Genomic DNA, 17,326 nt, shown 5'->3' with positions numbered 1-17,326 from the left:
TACCCAGAGGGGTTTTGAGCATTCCTGCAGATGGAGACTCTGTAACCTGCCTGGGCAGCCTGTTCTGGTTTTGATGGCCCTCACCATAAACAATTTTTTTCTTAAACTCACATGGCATTTCATGTATTAGAGTTTGCTCTCATAGTTCTGTCTCTTCCAGGGCACCCTGTTCTGAGAAGAGCCTGGCTGCCTTGTCTCCACCCCCACCATGCTGAGCCTTCTCCAGGCTGAGCAGCTACACCTCTTGCAGCCTTTCCTCCTGCGAAAGATGCTGCAGTGCCTTCATCACCTCCAGCCCCAGCTGGAGTATGTGCACATTTCTCCCCAGTGCTGAGTGGAGGGGAGGGCTCAGCCCTGCGGGAGATGCTCTGCCTGGGGGAGCCCCACAGCCTGATGCCTCCTTTGCCCGGGGCCCATCGGCAGCTCCCGCTCAGCTCGGTGCCTTCCTGGGCTCAGCAGGGATCCTGCCCACAGCCTGAGGGAGTGGCACACAGGGTGCCCTGACTGAGGTGGCTGCTCCATGGAGGGCACAGGGTTTCTCATAGAATCATCGAATACCCCGAATTGGAAGGGACCCATAAGGATCATCAAATCCAACTCCTGGCACCGCACAGGTCTACCCAAAAGTTTAGACCATGTGACTAAGTGCACAGTCCAAATGCTTCTTAAATTCCAACAGGCTTGGTGCAGTGACCACTTCCCTGGGGAGCCCGTTCCAGTGTGCGACCACCCTGTCTGTGAAGAGCCTCTTCCTGATGTCAAGCGTAGACTTCCCTGCCTCAGCTTGACACCATTGCTGTGGGTCCTATCACTGGTGATTAAGGAGAATAGGTCGGCGCCTGCCCCTCCACTCCCCCTCGTGAGGATGTTGTTCTCGCCCCCATGTGTCCTCACTCACACTCAGAGTCAAGCCCCTTGTTTTACTACACCTGATGCAATTGCGCTGTACAGCGGCACAGATAACAGCGGGGCTGAAGTCCAGAGTGCAGCAGGTCCTGAGGAACAGATTCCAGCCTGGGGCTCACAGCGTGGCCTCCCCCAGCCCCTGCCTCGCCTGCCTCCTTTCTGCCCTCATCGTATCCCGGAGGCTGAGATGTCTGGGCTCGTGCTCCTTGCAGCCCTGCTGCTGCTGGGTGAGTTGCTTTCCCACATGGGGGCCATGCCTTGGGTCGCACTTTGGGACACGAAGGGGCCACAGAACTTCTGGTCCCGTCCATCCCTGCCCCATGGGAGTTGGGCTCACTGCCCTCCCCCTCCTCTCCCAAGCACTGCTGCAGCTTTCCCAGCTTGGGGGGCTGGGGGGTACCCCTCTGTCAGGGTCATGGAGGTCAAACAGGGAATCTCTGGGGCAAGCAAATGCTGGAGCTGCTAGGGACAAGTCAGCGTCAGGCTGGGTTTATGATAGCTTTCCTCAGCATGTTGAGGAAGTGCTCACATTTCAGTGGCAGGGTGGCAGGGCCAATGCCGTGGCCCTGATAGGCAGTGGTGGTGGTCGTGGGAGATGCAAACCACCTTGAGGGTGGGTGTGAGTGGGCAGGGATAGGGCAGGACCCCAGACTTTGGGGGATTTTGCTTTTCTCCAGGCCCTGGCGAAACCCCTGCCCTAGCTGCCAGCCCACCCAGGCAGTGGAGGGTTCCATCCAAGGAACAATGCTGCCAGGAGCCCAGTGGTCCCAACCAGCAGGGTCCCAAACTGAGGATCCTGCACAGGTGTCCCCTGCTGTGGCCCCATACTTGGCTCCTCCACAAGGTTTTTCAGCCCCTTCCTCTCTCTCACAGATGGGGCCATCCTCTCCAGCAGGGCCACTGTTGTCAACAGCTGCAGCAGCACGGCCGAGCACCTCTGCAACTTTGTGTGCTATTGCAGTGACTGCTCTGATGAGAACCAGTGTGGTGGGTGCCTGGTGAACGGGTGATGGAGCTGGGGGCACGGCAGCTCCCTGGGGTGGACCCATCCCTGCCCTGACCTCTACCCCCCTGTCCCCAGGGTACCTGGGGGTCTCAACTGTGCTGGGCACCCCCTTCACCTGTGATTTCGAGGAAGGTGACTGCGGCTGGCAGGACGTGAGCACCACAGCTTACAGATGGGTGCGGGGCCAGGCCAGCCTGGACAAATGGGGCACGGGGCTCCACTCAGACCACACCGTGGGCACAGACAGGGGTAAGTGGGAGCTGCTCTGTGGGCACCCACAGCACTGCCCCTCTGGGCTGAGGGTGCCCTGAGGTTGCCAGGACTCCTGTCCTGGCAGGTGCAAGGGCATCGCCCACAGGAGTTATGCTGACTGCAGCTCTGGAGCCTCTTGATCTGCTCTGCCCTCCCCAGGGTGGTTCATGGTGACAGTGTCCCCACCAGCAAAAGCCACAGCTACCGCCTGGCTCAGGTCACCCGTGATGCAGGACGTGGCTGCCACGTGCGAGATCTGGGCCTCGTACCACCTCTCTGGAAGCAGTGAGTGCAGCTGGGTGCCCACAACTAGTACCAGGGCAGGGAAACAACCATGGGGGCAGTGGTGGACAGAGCCATTGACACCTTGAGCTGGGTCCCAGCCATCCTACTCGCCTCTTCCATGCCCCGCAAGCAGAGCTGGAAGGACCCTGCTTCGGTCCCCAGAGCTGTCAGGATCTGAGTCATCCCACGGTCACCCCGGGGTGCCCACTGCCAAAGGCCACATCTTGGGACTCCCTGCAGGGCTCAACCAGACAGCGTGTCCGACGCTGCGCCTGACCATGGCATCCAGGGACAAGGTGGTGGAGCTGTGGCAGAGCCCCCAGCACGGAGCTGAGGGCTGGCACCAGCTGGTGGCGTACACGGGCCGGATCACGGAGCAGTTCCAGGTGAAGAGTTAGGGCTGGAGGGTGCTGGGGTCTGGCTGGCCTCCATGGGCTGCACCGGGAGCAGGGGCTGCACCGGTGGCTTGGGCCAGATCAGTTCACCCAGCCCTCACCTCTTGTTGCAGCTCACCTTCGCCCTGACGCAGCCACCCGCGTGTGGGGCAGTGCTGGCACTCGATGACATTGTCTTCAGGAACTGTGGCTTGCAGAGTGAGTCTTGTGGTGGCTGGGATGATGCAGGATGGCACCCCAGGGTGGTGGTTCAGCCTTTGTGCTCTATGCGAGCTCTTCCACTGCCCAGGGTGTCTCGGGGGTCACTTGCCCCAGAGAGGGCACACAGAGCGCAGAGAGAAGCCATACCTTGGATGGAGAGAGCAACCCAGGGAAAGACAGAGTGGGGAGCACAGCACAGTGGGGTTCTGAGCTCCCTGTGGGGGCCAGCAAGGTGCTGACACCATGTCCCACAGCCCCAGCACCCGGGCAGCAGGTCTGCGGGGCGGAGGAGAGCAGATGCAGCCAGGGCTCCTACCTGGCACCGAACCGCTTCTGCGATGGCACTGACGACTGCGGGGACAGCTCGGATGAGACTGCGCAGCATTGCCGTGAGCATCTCTAGCCCCAGGGGGGTGGGGGGAGGGCATGGATGGGCAGAGGGTCTGACCCTGTGGGGCCATGGGATGGCACAGGGCTGTTCCAGCACTGCCCTGGAGCTTTACAGCTGCAGGACTAATTCACCCAGCAGGCTTTGTCATGGGGAAACAACACAGACAGCCATGGGGCCTCCCGGCCTGGGCAGCGCTGGGCCCCCATCTGTGTGTCACTGCTCTCGCTCCCCCCACAGAGAACTTCAACAACTGCTCCTTTGAGAATGGTTTCTGCAACTGGGTGGAGGCTGGACAGATGACATGGGAGAGGAACACAAGCATGAAGTTGGGTGCCACATACGGCATCCCCACCCGGGACCACAGCACAAACAGCGCAGCAGGTACATGTTGGGTAGTGGGATCTCCTATGAGCCCCATCACAGCCCTTGGGATGTCACACTGGGGAATCCAGCCACCTGCCAGCCTTGGTGTCACTGGCCCCAGCACGGAAGTGCCCTCTGGCCCCTGCGATAACAGCATGCCTAGGCTCAGCTTGAGGCTGCACTGGGAAAACAGCCTCTGTAAACAGCAAACACCCGATGGCTCCCTTGGGAGAAGTTTTGCAAGCATGGCTGGAAAACCTTGCAGCAAGTCAGCGCTGATAAGCAGCTTGCTGCTCCTGGCAGCACTGGCTGTCTTCTCCTGGGCCCTCTGGTTTTCTTCTGTTTTGTGCCTTGGCAGGAAAACAGCTCCTTGGTGAACACCAGGGGAACCAAATTGAAAGTTCTGATGGCAGGGCCAGGGCGGCATGGGGCACAAGCTGGGAATGGTTGTACAGGGCACTCTACGTGCTGCCTGTTGGTCCCAGCCTCCCCAGCCTCTGCTTCCACACCTGCTCCTTCTGCGTTTGTACCTGCATGCCTGGAACCACTTGGCTCCATCTCCGTGTCTCCCACAGGCTATTTCCTCCATATCAGCAGTGCCTCAGCTGCGGGGTCCAGCAGCACGGCCAGCATGAGCACTTCCATCATCTCCTCCAACAGCTCCTGCTACGTGAGTCACTGTGGGTGCATGAGTGCAGGGCAGGGGACAGCAGTCCCATGGGCATGCCAGTGGTGAGGAATGGGTTCCCTGTTTGCAGGGAGCACCACATGGGACCAGGTCTGCCTTGGCCCTTAGCCTGGGGAGAACAGCAGGTTTGGGGGTGGTTGGTGGCATCCCCAGCACCTGCTGGGAGCACTGAGCTTCTCCAGCCCCACCTTTGTGAGCATCCCACGGGGTGTGGGGGCTCTGTGCTCCTTCTCAGCTCTCAGGGCTTGCTCACCACCACTCCCCGGCTCCAGCTTGTGCTGTACTGCCACCTCCATGGCTCAGCCACCAACAGCCTCAGCATCTCCTACATGACCAACTCCACTGAGCAACTGGTGAGACAGAGGACAGGGGACACAGGCAACTGCTGGGTCCGGGAGAGAGTGGACTTCAATGTGACAGAGAGCTTCAAGGTGGGCTGGGGCTGTACTGGGTGAGTTGGGTACCCAGAGCCTCACTGTGCCCAGGGACCTTGCTGTGACACTACCTCAGCCCTGAAAACCCGACCCCAGGGCAGCCTCCACCTGCTCCACAGGGCAAGGGGCTGCCGCCAAGCAGGTTGGCTGATCTGTGGGCCCTCAGTATGCACCCATGGGACCTGGGGTAGTATCTGGACTGGGAACCAGAGGCCAGAGCTGGGCCTCCTGGTGGTGGCAAATACCATTCTCGTGTCCCCTGTGTCCCCCACTTCCAAATGCCCCCAAACCCAGGGACCATCCTGATTCTTCACACACCCCATGTCACCCAACATCTTCCCCCAGCCCATCTGCTGTCCCCCATGGCCACCCATATGACCCGACCCTCTCCCAGTTGCCTGTGGAGGGCACTCTGGAGGCACCCCTGGGCAGCCACAGGCCATGGCGCACGTATAAGGGCAGCACCATTGCCCACGCCTCGCCATCCCACCCCATGCACCCCTTGCAGACACAGCATCACCTTTGCTCCTGTGGATCCCTTCCTTGGGGGTGCGAGTGCTAGCCGATCAGAGGGGCTGGGTGTCCCCCATCCCATGGCTCCCCAGTTTCCCCCCTTTCCCAGCAGTGTCACACAGCCCCTCTGTGCTGTGCAAGACCCTGTGCTGACCTGCTGGCATGGTGCTCCCCTGCAGGTGCTGATCAAGGGGGTGGCCAGAAGTGGAGGGACTGTGGCCATCGATGACCTGATCCTGTCTCCAGGCTGTACTCCACATCTGGGTGAGCTTGGATGTGGGCTGTGGCTCCCAGGTGCCTTCTGGCCATGTCACCATCACTAGAGGACTTGCTTCAGGGTCTGCCTGTCTTCTACTTATCATGGTGGCCATCCTGGGCACAACGTAGCAAGCACTTGCCCTGGGTACCACAGCCTGGAGTGCCTGGTATCCTCATCCTGCACCTGTGACACCCCTGCCCCAAATCCTCCTTACTCAGCCATATCACACACAGAGACCACTGACAACTACCAGGTCCCTTTTGTTTGGAGGCAGCACCAAGGCAGGGCTGGGGGACATATGGAACTAGGGAGATGCTTGGGGCCAGAGTTGACTGTCTGTGGGGACAGACCAGTAGGGTTGTGCCAGCACAGGACTGTGCTGCCATGGCTGGGCTGTGCTGCCAGGGGACACCTGGTGGGGCTACAGCTGGAAGGGGCAACGCTGGGACAATGCCTGGACCCAGGTCTGGCCTCACACCCTGCCAGTACTGCATTCCAGCCTGGGGCTTTCACCATCAGATCCATCTCCGACGGCGCTGCCACGCCAGGACCGTGCCAGCACCTGCATGGCCGGGGAGTTCACCTGCGATGATGGTAGCTGCATCAGCAGCGAGCTGGCCTGTGACTTTGCCAAGACGTGCACTGATGGCTCCGATGAGAAACTCTGTGGTGAGTCTGTGGGCAGAAGCTTGGCACCCAGCTCCCCATGCCCAGAGTCACGGTGAGGCTGGGGCAAGGGGGCCCAGGGCACCCCCAGTTTGGGCTGGGGCAGCCTGGGAAGCTCCATGGTACCACAGCAATGATCGCTTGGTTTTGCAGGAGCCACCACCTTTGAGGAAGGGGACGGAGGTTGGCATGATGTCAGTGTGGGCCGGCTGCGCTGGGCCATACAGAGGGCCACCGAGCCCAGAGCCATCGCCCTCGCGGGAGCAGGTGAGGTGATTTCCACTGCTTGAAATGGTGCTCGTTGGTCCCCAGCACCATGGGGGTTCCCAGGGTGCAGACCCCCCTGCCCCTGTTCCTCCTCCTGTTCAGACAGATGGAAGCCACTGTGGGAGGGGGTTGGGGTGGTGTGCCCAGGCAGAGTGCTAGAAGCAGGGTGCTTTGGCTGGGGGTGCTCTGTTGTGGCTCTGCCCCAACCCCTCAGGCTGTTTCCTTGTCCAGGGGCTTTCCTGGCCCTCCAGGAAGGAGAAGGACAAATGGTGGCTCCTGCAAAGGCACGCACGCCTCTGCTGGGCCCCTCTGGCCTGGCCTGCAGCATGGAGATGAGCTACCACATCCAGAGCGGCCCCCAAGGTAGCCCCTGCCTTGCCTGGGGTCAACTGTAAGACACTGTTGTCTTTCCCAGCCCTGCTGTCCCCCATCATGCTGCCTGGAGCTGGGGGTGTCCCCATTCCCTGCAGCTGCAGGCTGGCTGGGTGATGGCCATGTGGGTTACCTGTGCCCCCAGCACCATTTCTCATGCCCAGGCTTCCTCGCTGTCAGCGTCGTGGACCACACCACAGGCATGAGCCACCTGGCCTGGCACGTGCGGGGTCACGGCAGCATGGCCTGGGGACATGTCCACATCCTGCTGGGAGAGAGGGCCCGGCCCTTCCAGGTACAACCAGCCTGGCCAGTGGCAGCCCAGGCAGTGCTGGTGCCACCAGCAGCCCGGGGCTCATCGCAGCCACCCCCAGGTCGAGCTGCTGGGGCTGGTGGACCTGCAGGACCAAGCAGACGCTGCCATTGACAACGTGACATTTGTGCAGTGTGACCCCAATGTGGTGCCCCCAGGGGCCACAGGTATGTCAGAGCATGCGGGTGCCTTCCTCTGGGTATGGTGGGCAGGAGAGGACCCTGCTCAGAGCCACCAAGCCACTGGGAGGTGGGTGCTGCTACCTGGGGGTTGCCAGGTGATCCTCACCTGTCGTCCCCCCCCCCCAGGGACAGGGCCGCAGCCATGTGAGCCCTTGGCCCAGAGCACACATCCTGCCCCCTGACATTTGCCACCCCCAGGAGCATGGGGCGAACCTGGGGAGTGGGGCAGGGGGAGCAGCTGTGCTGGGCTGGGTAAAGGGACATTTGGGGTAGCTGTTTGCTTTCAGGGTTCTTTATCCACACCACCCTCACCATGGTCACCTCTCTCTGGCCAGAGCTTTCCTGCAACTTCGAGACAGGCCTGTGTGGCTGGTACCAGGATCAGACCAGCGACTTCCAGTGGGTCCACAGCACAGGGCAGGGGCAGGGCTCTGACCACACCACTGGTTCTGGTAAGGGGTCAGCTCCTCTCCTGGGGGCCTGGCCAACTGGGGGGACCCTGCAGCCCCCTGTCCCCAGGGTGGGATGTGCCCTGCACACCCTGAGCAGCACTGAGTCCCCCTGCATATGGTACGGGCTCAGCCAAGGCAGCCCAGGGGCACCCAGACCTAGGACTGGGGGCATGATGAGGCCCTGACAGTGAGGGCAGGACAGGTGGGTGCAGCATAGAGCTCCCATGCCTGTCCCCCATCCACCCTGGCTGTTCTTGATGCTCAGGCTATTTTCTGGCCGCGAACCCCTCGGCACCATGGAGCCGTGGTCAGCGTGCACAGCTCATCACCTACGACCAGGAGCCTGCCGCCACCCCACGCTGCCTCACCTTCTGGTACCGCCTGGCTGGCCCACAGATCGGTACGTGGCCCTTCGCATCCTCACTAGGATGCTCCAGCCTGGATATTGCCGAGTGCAGGGTCCCGGTGGGGTGCAGGACAGGGCACCTGGGGCTGTGCAGTGCTGCAGTGAGCCTGGGCACTGGGGCCAACTCCTCAATGTTCCCCTCTGCCCAGGCACCCTGAACCTCAAGCTGCAGCTGGAGGGAGCAGAGGAAACGGTGCTGTGGACCCAGCGGGGGACCCAGGGCAGTCTCTGGCACCGGGGACTGGCAACGCTCCCTGCCACGGGACAGAAACGCTACCGGGTGAGTGAGGCCTGCGGGTGCCTGGCGGCGTGGGGCTGTGCTGTGCGGGGGTCCCTGTGCTGTGGAGCGCAGGCCGGGCCCCTCTGAAGCTGCTGTCTTGCCCCTGGTGGCAGCTGGCCTTCGAGGCCCTGCGGGACGGCTTTGTGGGTGATGCAGCGCTGGATGACCTGTTGGTGACAGAGGGCACCTGTGGAGCCGAGCTCTCCTGCTCCTTTGAGGCAGACACCTGTGGGCTGACGGGCAGCACACAGCCGACATGGCTGCGGCAGAGCAACAGCACCGGCACCATCGCTGGCCCCTCAGCTGACCACACCACCGGCACTGCTGCAGGTAGCGGGGCCACGGCTTCATGGGGTCTGAGGAGCTGCCCTGCTCACCTCTGCTGCCTGCATGGCCACAGGGCTTAGGCCCCCTCCATCCCCTAGACCGTGACTGTGCTGCTGCTTCAGCATAACAGAAGCACTGAGTACAGCACTCCCCAACCTCAGGGCTCCTCAAACCCATTTTCCCAACTCCAGGGCTCCCCAGTGACCCTCAGCAGGGCCGGGCAAGGGCGGGGAGGGGAAGTGTCACAGCATAGGGGCTTCTCTCTCACCAGGGCATTACATGGTGGTGAGCACCAGCAAGGGCTCCCTGCCCATGGGGCACAAGGCGACCCTCACCTCTGCGCCATACCAGCCCTCTGCACCTGCCCAGTGCCTGGCCTTCTGGTACCAGCTGAGCACTGGAGACCCAGGTGAGCCCCATGTGCCCCTTGCCAAGTACCGCAGGTCAGCACAGGATGCTTGGGTCCTGTGGGGCAGCTCCTGATGGGTAGGCACCAGGGGGCCAAGTGCTTGCTATGCACCATGCCACAGCACAGCATGCATCCAGCCTCGCGGGGGGTCCCTGGGCAGGGTCTCTCAGCATCCTTGTGGAGGACAGCGGGGTGTTGAGGAAGCTGTTCAGCATGAGCACAATGGAAGGGGACACCTGGCACCGCAGCCAAGCCACTGTCCAGGCGGATGGGGACTGGAAGGTGAGACAGGGCCCAGGGCACCTCCCAGCAGGGTTGAAGCTGCAGGAGGAAGCAGGGTGACGATGGGTACACTGCTCTAGCACACTGCCTGCACCATGGCAGCTGCCAACCTTCGTGTCCCCACTCTCCACCTCCCCACAGGCAATATTTGAAGTGGTAGGAGCCGGGGGTGACCATGGGTACATCGCGCTGGATGACCTGCATGTGTCGGATGGAGCCTGCCCTGAGCCAGGTAGGAGCCCATTCCCTGGCAGCAGCATGGCCAGGCTGGGGTCTGAGGCACCCCATGGGGACATGTGGCTGTGGGGATAGGGACAGCCCATCCCATCCACCATCCATCTAGTGGTGCATGCATCTCAGCCCTCATTTCCTACAGTATCCTGTGACTTCGAGCTGGACATGTGTGGCTGGAGCAGCCCTGTTGATGAGCACCTGCACAGCTTCGCCTGGGGCTGGAAAAGTGGGGTTCCCCTGGCCAAATACCCCGGCCCTGAGCAGGATCACACTCTGGGCACAAAAAATGGTAGGAGATACCACTAAGCCCCCACCCAACCAAGGGTGCCCTGGCACGGCTGGGAGGGTCAGGAGGAGCTGGGGATGGAGGAGGTCACCCATCTATGTCCCCTCCACTTCATCCCAGCCCTAAAAGCTGTGCCCTTGTCAGCTCTGTCCTTGCCCCAGACTTGGACTGGTATGAGACCAGGCAGAACAGACCCCATGAGGGGCAGATGCCCACCCACATGACAGCACAGCTCCACTGTGGGCCCCAGCCCTATACATGGTGGGCTCCATGGCATCCGCATGGCTTGGTCCCAAAGGCAGCAAGAAGCAGGACTGGGGGTTCAGTTCTCAGGGCATGTCTCAGGAGCATGGGGAGCAGGAGGCACTGGGAGGGCTGCAGGACAGGGGCCACCCTGCACTCTGTCCCTGCCCCTCCAGGTCACTATGTGCACTTTGACACCCGCGTGCTGGGGGCAGGGGGCACCACTGCCCAGCTGGAGAGCCAGCACCTGCCTGCCACTGCCGATTCCTGCCTGCGCTTCTGGTACCACATGGACATCCCAGAGCACCTCTGTAAGTGCTGCCCCAGCAGGCTGAGCAGAAGGTGCTGTCCCTGCAGAGGATGGCTTCAGCCCATGGGGGGGGGGGGAGGGCTGGGGGCTCAGCCACGGGGCTGCAAACCCCCTCCCTACCAGGGGGTGTGTGTGTGTGTGTGTGTGTGTGTGTGTGTGTCTTGCTGGGTGCTGCTGTCACAGCAGAGGGTGGCACAGATAGGAGGGGCTGGCTGCTCTTGTGAGCTTTGAGCCATCGTTGATACAGGGGTACACCCCTCACACCCCACACGTTTTAGCTGACGGGGAGCTGCGGGTGAGGCTGCAGAGTGCATCAGGGCAGCGCACAGCCTGGACCATGGCAGGACACTCAAGCCGGGGCTGGCAGAACGGCACAGTGCCTGTGCAGAGCCCCAGTGAGTTCCAGGTGAGTGGGGCCACGCTGGGTGCCATCCCAGGTTGCTGGTTGCTCTCCCTGTGCATCACGCCCAACAACCTGTCTTCTCTTGCAGATTATCTTTGAGATCACCACGCGGATATGGCCAATGGAGGGGACCGTGGCACTAGATGATATTGAGTACAGTACCACTGGAGGCTGTGATTCCAGCCCGGACACACAGGGGAAAGGTGTGAGGCTGCCCCAAACAACAGTATCTTGTGTTCTTTGGGATTGTGGCCTCCACAAGCCCCCAGAGCACAAGGGGCACAAACAGCTTGCACACAGCTGCTTCCAGCCTCAGAGAAGGGGATTTGACCCTCCCCATGGCAGCTGGGCAGGGTGCTGGTATGAGACAGCTTTGTGTGGCAGGGAGGGTTCCCTCTGGCCACAAGTCCTTCCAGCTGCAGAGGCTGGATGCAGGCTGCCTTTGGCACAGTGTAATGGGGGAATGTGAATCCTGCGCCACCCAGGGTGCTGGCATTTTGGCCGCAGCTCAAGCCAGCTCTTCCCAGTGGTGTCTGAGACTGGCAGCATCTCCTTTCCCTTGCAGAGAAGTCTTCCCGTGGCTTTGTGGCAGAAGTGGTGCTCAGCATTCTGCTGGTCATCATCATCCTGGCACTGGCAGTGGCCAGTGGCTGGTACTTGCTGAAGAGGAGAGGACAGGGGAGCAGGATGTCAGCAGAGAGCAGCACTCCGCAGGGCTTCGACAACATCACTTTTCGAGATGTAAGGAGCAGCCCTGGCCCTCAGGGTGAGGGTGCAGGACTATCCCATTTGCCCAGCTGCCCCCAACAGCAAAAACAGCCTTTCTTAAAAAGCTCAGCAAATTCTAGCAGGCACCTAGTGAGCCTGCAATCTGCTAACACATCAGAGAAGTGCAAAGGGCTCAGCAACTTATCTGGTCACTGGCAAATGAGTGACCCTAGAGCTGTAGGGCTGACCTAGATATTTTGCTGCTGTGATCAGGTGTTTGCTACAGAAACAGCTGAGGCTGCAATCCTCCTCCCCAGGGCCCTGCTGGAGAGTGGGTCATGCAAACATTGCTCAACCTCTTGTAGCCAGGAGCTTCAAACCTAGAGCTTAAACTACATTCAGTTTCTTTTGATGAGCTTGGTGCCACGCTGTCCCCAGCAGAGCCACTGATCTCTTGCAGCCATACCAAGGCTGATCTCAAAAGACAAGAAGCCCACCCAGACTCACTGGGCAGTTTTGTGTGCTGGTGTATGGGTTATCCCCTCCACAACCTGGAAGTCCTTGGATTTCCTATTAGACAGCCTACACTTACTGGACCCAGCTCACATTGAGCCTTCTTTACAGGACAAGGTCATTATATCGCCAGTGCAGAAAGAGAGGGATGAAGATTGAATTAATAAGCCAACACTTTTCACCTCTTCATGCCTGCGAGGCACACATGGGGCAGAGCATCCTTCCAGCAAACCCCCCGCTCCGTCCAGCTCACAGCCTTGCCCAGCTCCAGGCGCCCTCGCTGTCCAACATCTCACACTGCGGAGCTGCAGTGGGCACCAGCCCCAGGGACACAGCACAGATGCTTCCTCCACTACCTCCAATGCTGCGCTCGGGAAAAGCACTGTTGTCTTTTGTAACATGAGCTTTCTGTAACACACTGAGACACCGTGACGTGCCTGTGCATTGACAGACCCAGGGAGCAGGGGTTTCTTGGGCCAGGACCAGTCGTCCTTGCAGGACCCCTTGCAGGGTCCTGGCAGTTGCCCATTTCTCAGGTGGAAGGGGGCAGAGTGCACCATCCTGCACCCCTCCAGGGATGGGTGCTTGCGTCCAACAAAAGCGGCTTCCCTCTCCCAGGATTAAGAAGAAGAGCACAACCTGTCAGCTCCCAGGGCACAGAAGTGCCTGGCCAGCAAGGCAGGGCTGCGGGGGCTTTGGGTGGAGGCAGTCGGGCAGGGAGCAGGGTGGGCAGCACCACACAGCACACCTGCCAGCAGCCAACAGCTCGGCCCCAGCTGTATAGGCACTCACCCCCCACAGGATGGCCCATACTTGTTTTGAGGACTCCTCATAATTTGAATCTAAATAACAATTTAAAATTTAAATGCCCCCTTCCCCAAGCTTACAGAACAATTTAATACTATCACCTCAAGCAAGCCCTTGCCAAGTCTGCCAAATAAATGCACCAACAAACCACTTCAGCCTCTGTGGAGGTAAACAGTTCATTAGCAAGCCCAGTCTTTTTAAACTGCCACAGCTTGGCTGAAGGGAACATAGCATGCCACTTACGTGATCTGTGGCAGAAGCCTGCTCTTCCTCTTGTCCTTCTACAGACAATTAATTTTCCCTTCAGCTCTATCCAACTTAAGGACAGTCATGCCACACAGTCATGTTGAGCAGAATCCTTAAAGCTCCACCACAGCTCCCATCCTGGCAGCACTCAACAAGAAGGGTAAAAAGAGGATATAAGGTGGGCTCTGGCTTCATATAAATGCCCCACTGTCTCTGCAGTGGTCTTGCTTTGTACAATGCCAAAGACTCTATTCACCTTCTCCATACAAGATAAAAACACAGTATTGATTTAATCTCTGGGATGTAAGCCAAAGCTGCAACAAGGAAAGAAGCAGAGCGGCTAGGAAGGCTGTGACCACCACCTGTTACCCTAGATGCTCCAGGTAGTCCCACTGCACTTCCAGAAGAAGTGCACCAGTCATAGCCAACAACAAAAACTTACTACCAGCTGGTAAGCATGAAGCAACTACCCCATGCAACTGAAGGGTATCAAACTTTATTATAGATCTCTTTAAAACAGGCTGGAAGGAACAAAGAAAAAACGTCATTGCAATGCAGTGACTGAGTCATCATTTCAAATGCAGACACTGATCAACCCTCAACTCTCCCAAATTATTTATATATAATATATCCCACCCTTCCCAAAAATTGTTCCAATTAAATTATCACATTTCAGGCCACCCCAAGTGTCTTAACATTAGCTGCTTCTAAACACCAAGACACACATGTTTTGTGGCAAATTAGATGCAGTATTTTTTTGGGTTTAGTTCTTCAATCTCTGGAAAGGAGGAAGGAAAAACAAAATCAGGACAAACGCTTCTTTAAGGTTGCCTTTTTACAGCAGGTACAGATTCTGCAGATTTCCCCCCCCCAAAGCAAGTCTGAAACCCTCTTGTTCAGCTTGGCAATACGAAGAGAGATTCTGGTGGCTAAGGAGAACCAGCCAGACGAGATCAGTCTGAACAAACTGATTTCGAGGCTTTGTTGTCACTTCCCTTTGGGGCCAGTTTCGAGTGGTTTTCCAATATCCTTCCCACGCAGTTTAAGGCCTGGAATAAGACAAAGGAAACAACCATCAGCTGCTGTGCACTTGATCATTCACCTCTAAAGAAGAGAGTGTCCAGAAAAGAAGGCAGGGGAGTCAGGTTTAGGAAGAATCCTACTTCAGTTTGTAGCAGCATCAGAAAGTTACAGAAAAGACTCTGATTTTGCTTGTGCATTGACTGTGTTCCTAGAAATTGGTATTTGAACAGGTGTAGGAGACCCACATTAACTCTAGTGGTGGCAAGATACTTTCCTGAGTTACCATCAGACCTTCTAGGGACATAGCATATCACAGATTTTGGGAGGGAATGTATACAAGAGAGGTCCCTGGGGCAAAGAGACACCCACAAAGATGGAAAACAAAGGCAAGTAAGAGCTGTGAGTTCACAGTTCCAGATCTTAAAAGCACACAGTTTAATGACACAGCAACCATAACAGCCTACAGTCAGCACTTGTTCCTGACTGTAGGTGTAAACAACTTAAACAAAAACATCTCTTACTGAAACGTTGAGGCATTGAGAAAACTGAAAACACTGTCATTATTTTTGAAGTCTATTTGACTTACCAATGGCTCTTTCAATCTTGCCCATAACCTGATTATTGGGGATTGCTCTTCCTGATTCGTAGTCAGCAATAACTTGTGGTTTTTCATTGATTTTCTGAAAAGACATTACGTGTCTCAAACATTGGCTCCATACACAGTAGATGTTCAGAACCAGCCCCCCAGTACTCACATAGAAAAGATGCATCCTCTAATTATGCCAGGATCAGAAGACAAAGTGCCTACTTCCAGGCTTCCTCCATCATCCCTCTATCACCTCCCTTCACTATTTGAGTGCCACAGTGATGGCAACACTCATCCTGGACAGACTTCTCTTAGCCTGCCAGGAGGAAAAACACTAAATACTGCTGCTCATTAGTAAAGCAATGGACTTCTGTACACAGTACAAAAGAACTCACATCCACACTGAGTTGATGGCGAAGCCTCTTACCAGCTCACTGGCTGTAACAGCTGCACAAATAACCCCCTAAGCCTACGTAACTCAATTCTCTCGGAGGTCAGACAACAGAGATGCTATATTCAAACTTCCTGCTCATGATACCCATGGAGATACAGGAAAAGATCCATCTTCACCTGCCTCAAGGTGCCTACCTATATTAATTCCCAGAGAGCACTAGGCAATACTTACTGTGGCCAAGTCCTTCTGCGTCATGCCCTTGCTCTGCCGACCCTGCTGGATTACTTTGCCCACCTCCAGGGGAACTCTGTCATGGTGCAGCTCTTCTGTTTCTCGGTCGAGCTTGGCTGTGTTCTTTGTAATAAAGTGTTGTTTGTTTTGGCCTGCTGCCCCTATCATTCAAAGCAACAACAACAAGAATAAAAGAACAAACAAAGTAAGGCTCAGAGCTGTGCCAAAAAATATCAAAGCAGTTTTTCTGAACACCCAGCTGCCCAGGATCCCAGGAAGTTTTCAACAATTTAACGTGCCAACATCAGCACGGACCTCAACCAGATCTTGCCTGCCTGCTGCAGCTCAGGGAAAATGTTATCTTAATCCTATTAAATGCTGATGTCTAAACACTCATTCAGAGCCCTACCCTTTCTTTACTTCATATCTGAGTTTCATTCCAGCTATGCAAATTTTTGCTCTTGCTTGGGGTTTTAATATTCAAATTTCACTCCATACATAGAAGTTTTTGCTACAGCTGGGAGGATTTAGTATTGGAACTTGTACCTTGCTTGCTCAGTTACAAGGCAGCACTGAACTAGCTTTTAGTCAATTTTCTGTTGCTGTTTAGAATTAAACTGTAACACTATTTAACTCTGCAGAAAGCCTGAGGTTCAAAAATATGCTGTTGCTTTACCTCACGTAGTCAGAATATTTTGGTTATAGCTTGAGTCCATTCTCTAACACCAGCCCCTGAAATCCAGTGTCTCAAAAAAGCTGACTAAACCCTGTTCAAGGGTCATTTGTTTATTTGTTTACAAGCATCATCATCTTTTCCATACCGCATCTGACTTGTATCAGACAGCAAACAGAATTTTTTAACTGCTACACTACAAGAAAAAAGAACAGTTACCGAGATTGTTAAGTGTATGTTATCAACAAAAGAAATAACTGGGAACGGGGAGTTTAACCTGAGTCGTGCGATTGCGAAGACTCTTTCGAGGGCTTTGGAGCCCTCAAACTCGCGCTTTCCTCGTTTAGGCGCTTAAAGAGCGCGATTACGCGTTACCAGCTCTGCCCGAAGGCAGGCACCGCCGCGCACACCGCCGCCAGCCCGGGCCGCTCCCGCAGCAGCCGGCCCCGCGCCCGGCCTCCTGCCCGCGTGACGCCGGGCTGCGGGGAGGGGCCGCGCCGTGCCGGGAGAGCTGCGGGGGGGCCGCACTCACACTTCTTGGAGGTCTCCACGTCCTCGCCCCGCCGCTGCGCTGCCAGGATCGCCTGCGGGAGCAAAGCGGCCGCGGTCGGCGGGGGGGGCCCGGGCAGAGCCGCCCCCGCGAGGCCCCGGCGCCGGGAGGCCCCGCCCCAAGCCTTGCATCAGCCGGGCCGCGGCGGGGCGGGGGGGGGGCGGGGGGGGCGCCGGGGAGGGCGGCCGGGCCGCAGCCGGGACCCGCGCCCCTCGGGCCCCCTGAGGCCGCGGGGGCGCCCCCGCCCCGCCCCGCCCGGTGCCGGTTCCGTGCCCCGCCAGGGCACAGCTCCGGGCCGCGCCGCCGCCCCGCCGACCTGCTTGGACTTGGCCTGTGCCGCGCTGGGGCCCTTCTTGCGCAGCACCGTCACCGTGTCCCAGTCGCTCTCCGCCATGGCTCCGCCGCCGCACCCCGCACCCCGCACCCGCCGCCCCGGCCGCGCCGCCCCCGGCAACGAGTGGGCGGGGCAC

The 17,326-nt window shown here is 58.1% G+C and overlaps 2 protein-coding genes across 3 annotated transcripts; one reads left to right on the top strand and one right to left on the bottom strand.

The window, feature by feature from the left end:
* The first annotated feature begins 877 nt into the window (after nucleotides 1-877).
* On the top strand, nucleotides 878-12,770 carry MAMDC4 (MAM domain containing 4). Of its 2 annotated transcripts, none has more exons than XM_013095021.5 (29): nucleotides 878-1,133; nucleotides 1,780-1,893; nucleotides 1,988-2,161; nucleotides 2,324-2,449; nucleotides 2,690-2,835; nucleotides 2,958-3,042; nucleotides 3,300-3,434; nucleotides 3,674-3,817; nucleotides 4,375-4,469; nucleotides 4,760-4,918; nucleotides 5,614-5,698; nucleotides 6,213-6,362; nucleotides 6,513-6,626; nucleotides 6,858-6,989; nucleotides 7,163-7,293; nucleotides 7,373-7,478; nucleotides 7,829-7,945; nucleotides 8,211-8,345; nucleotides 8,501-8,631; nucleotides 8,745-8,961; nucleotides 9,230-9,367; nucleotides 9,489-9,649; nucleotides 9,791-9,881; nucleotides 10,026-10,172; nucleotides 10,589-10,723; nucleotides 11,001-11,128; nucleotides 11,214-11,328; nucleotides 11,691-11,866; nucleotides 12,458-12,770. In XM_013095021.5, the coding sequence occupies exons 1-29, from the start codon at nucleotides 1,094-1,096 to the stop codon at nucleotides 12,503-12,505; spliced, it is 3,675 nt and encodes a 1,224-aa protein (XP_012950475.3). In that variant the 5' UTR covers nucleotides 878-1,093; the 3' UTR covers nucleotides 12,506-12,770. The 2 variants fall into 2 exon arrangements, with proteins under 2 accessions (XP_012950475.3, XP_071881569.1); XM_072025468.1 differs by having other exon boundaries at nucleotides 882-1,133; nucleotides 9,528-9,649.
* Nucleotides 12,771-13,873: 1,103 nt separating this feature from the next.
* Nucleotides 13,874-17,297, bottom strand: EDF1 (endothelial differentiation related factor 1). Its single transcript, XM_027470843.3, has 5 exons — nucleotides 17,173-17,297; nucleotides 16,839-16,890; nucleotides 15,634-15,794; nucleotides 15,009-15,102; nucleotides 13,874-14,448 (listed from the first exon to the last, which is right to left on the bottom strand). The coding sequence occupies exons 1-5, from the start codon at nucleotides 17,248-17,250 to the stop codon at nucleotides 14,387-14,389; spliced, it is 447 nt and encodes a 148-aa protein (XP_027326644.1). The 5' UTR covers nucleotides 17,251-17,297; the 3' UTR covers nucleotides 13,874-14,386.
* Between the last annotated feature and the right edge of the window lie 29 nt (nucleotides 17,298-17,326).

This window comes from Anas platyrhynchos, chromosome 18, assembly GCF_047663525.1.
Source record: "Anas platyrhynchos isolate ZD024472 breed Pekin duck chromosome 18, IASCAAS_PekinDuck_T2T, whole genome shotgun sequence".
Classification (NCBI taxonomy): Eukaryota; Metazoa; Chordata; class Aves; order Anseriformes; family Anatidae; genus Anas; species Anas platyrhynchos.
Note: the sequence above shows the minus strand (reverse complement) of the source record. Positions and strands in the feature narration are given on the sequence as shown.

What these genes read in the sequence shown, in the direction of transcription:
- MAMDC4 (XM_013095021.5), top strand. Translation starts at nt 1,094, where the DNA reads ATGTCTGGGCTCGTGCTCCTTGCAGCCCTGCTGCTGCTGG. An exon ending in AGGCTGTACTCCACATCTGG is followed by an intron (nt 5,699 to 6,212) that starts GTGAGCTTGGAT and finishes TTTCACCATCAG; the next exon opens with ATCCATCTCCGACGGCGCTG. An exon ending in GGACATCCCAGAGCACCTCT is followed by an intron (nt 10,724 to 11,000) that starts GTAAGTGCTGCC and finishes CACACGTTTTAG; the next exon opens with CTGACGGGGAGCTGCGGGTG.
- EDF1 (XM_027470843.3), bottom strand. Translation starts at nt 17,250, where the DNA reads ATGGCGGAGAGCGACTGGGACACGGTGACGGTGCTGCGCAAGAAGGGC. An exon ending in CGTGGAGACCTCCAAGAAGT is followed by an intron (nt 15,795 to 16,838) that starts GTGAGTGCGGCC and finishes TTTGAATGATAG; the next exon opens with GGGCAGCAGGCCAAAACAAA. An exon ending in CAAGATTGAAAGAGCCATTG is followed by an intron (nt 14,449 to 15,008) that starts GTAAGTCAAATA and finishes GTCTTATTCCAG; the next exon opens with GCCTTAAACTGCGTGGGAAG.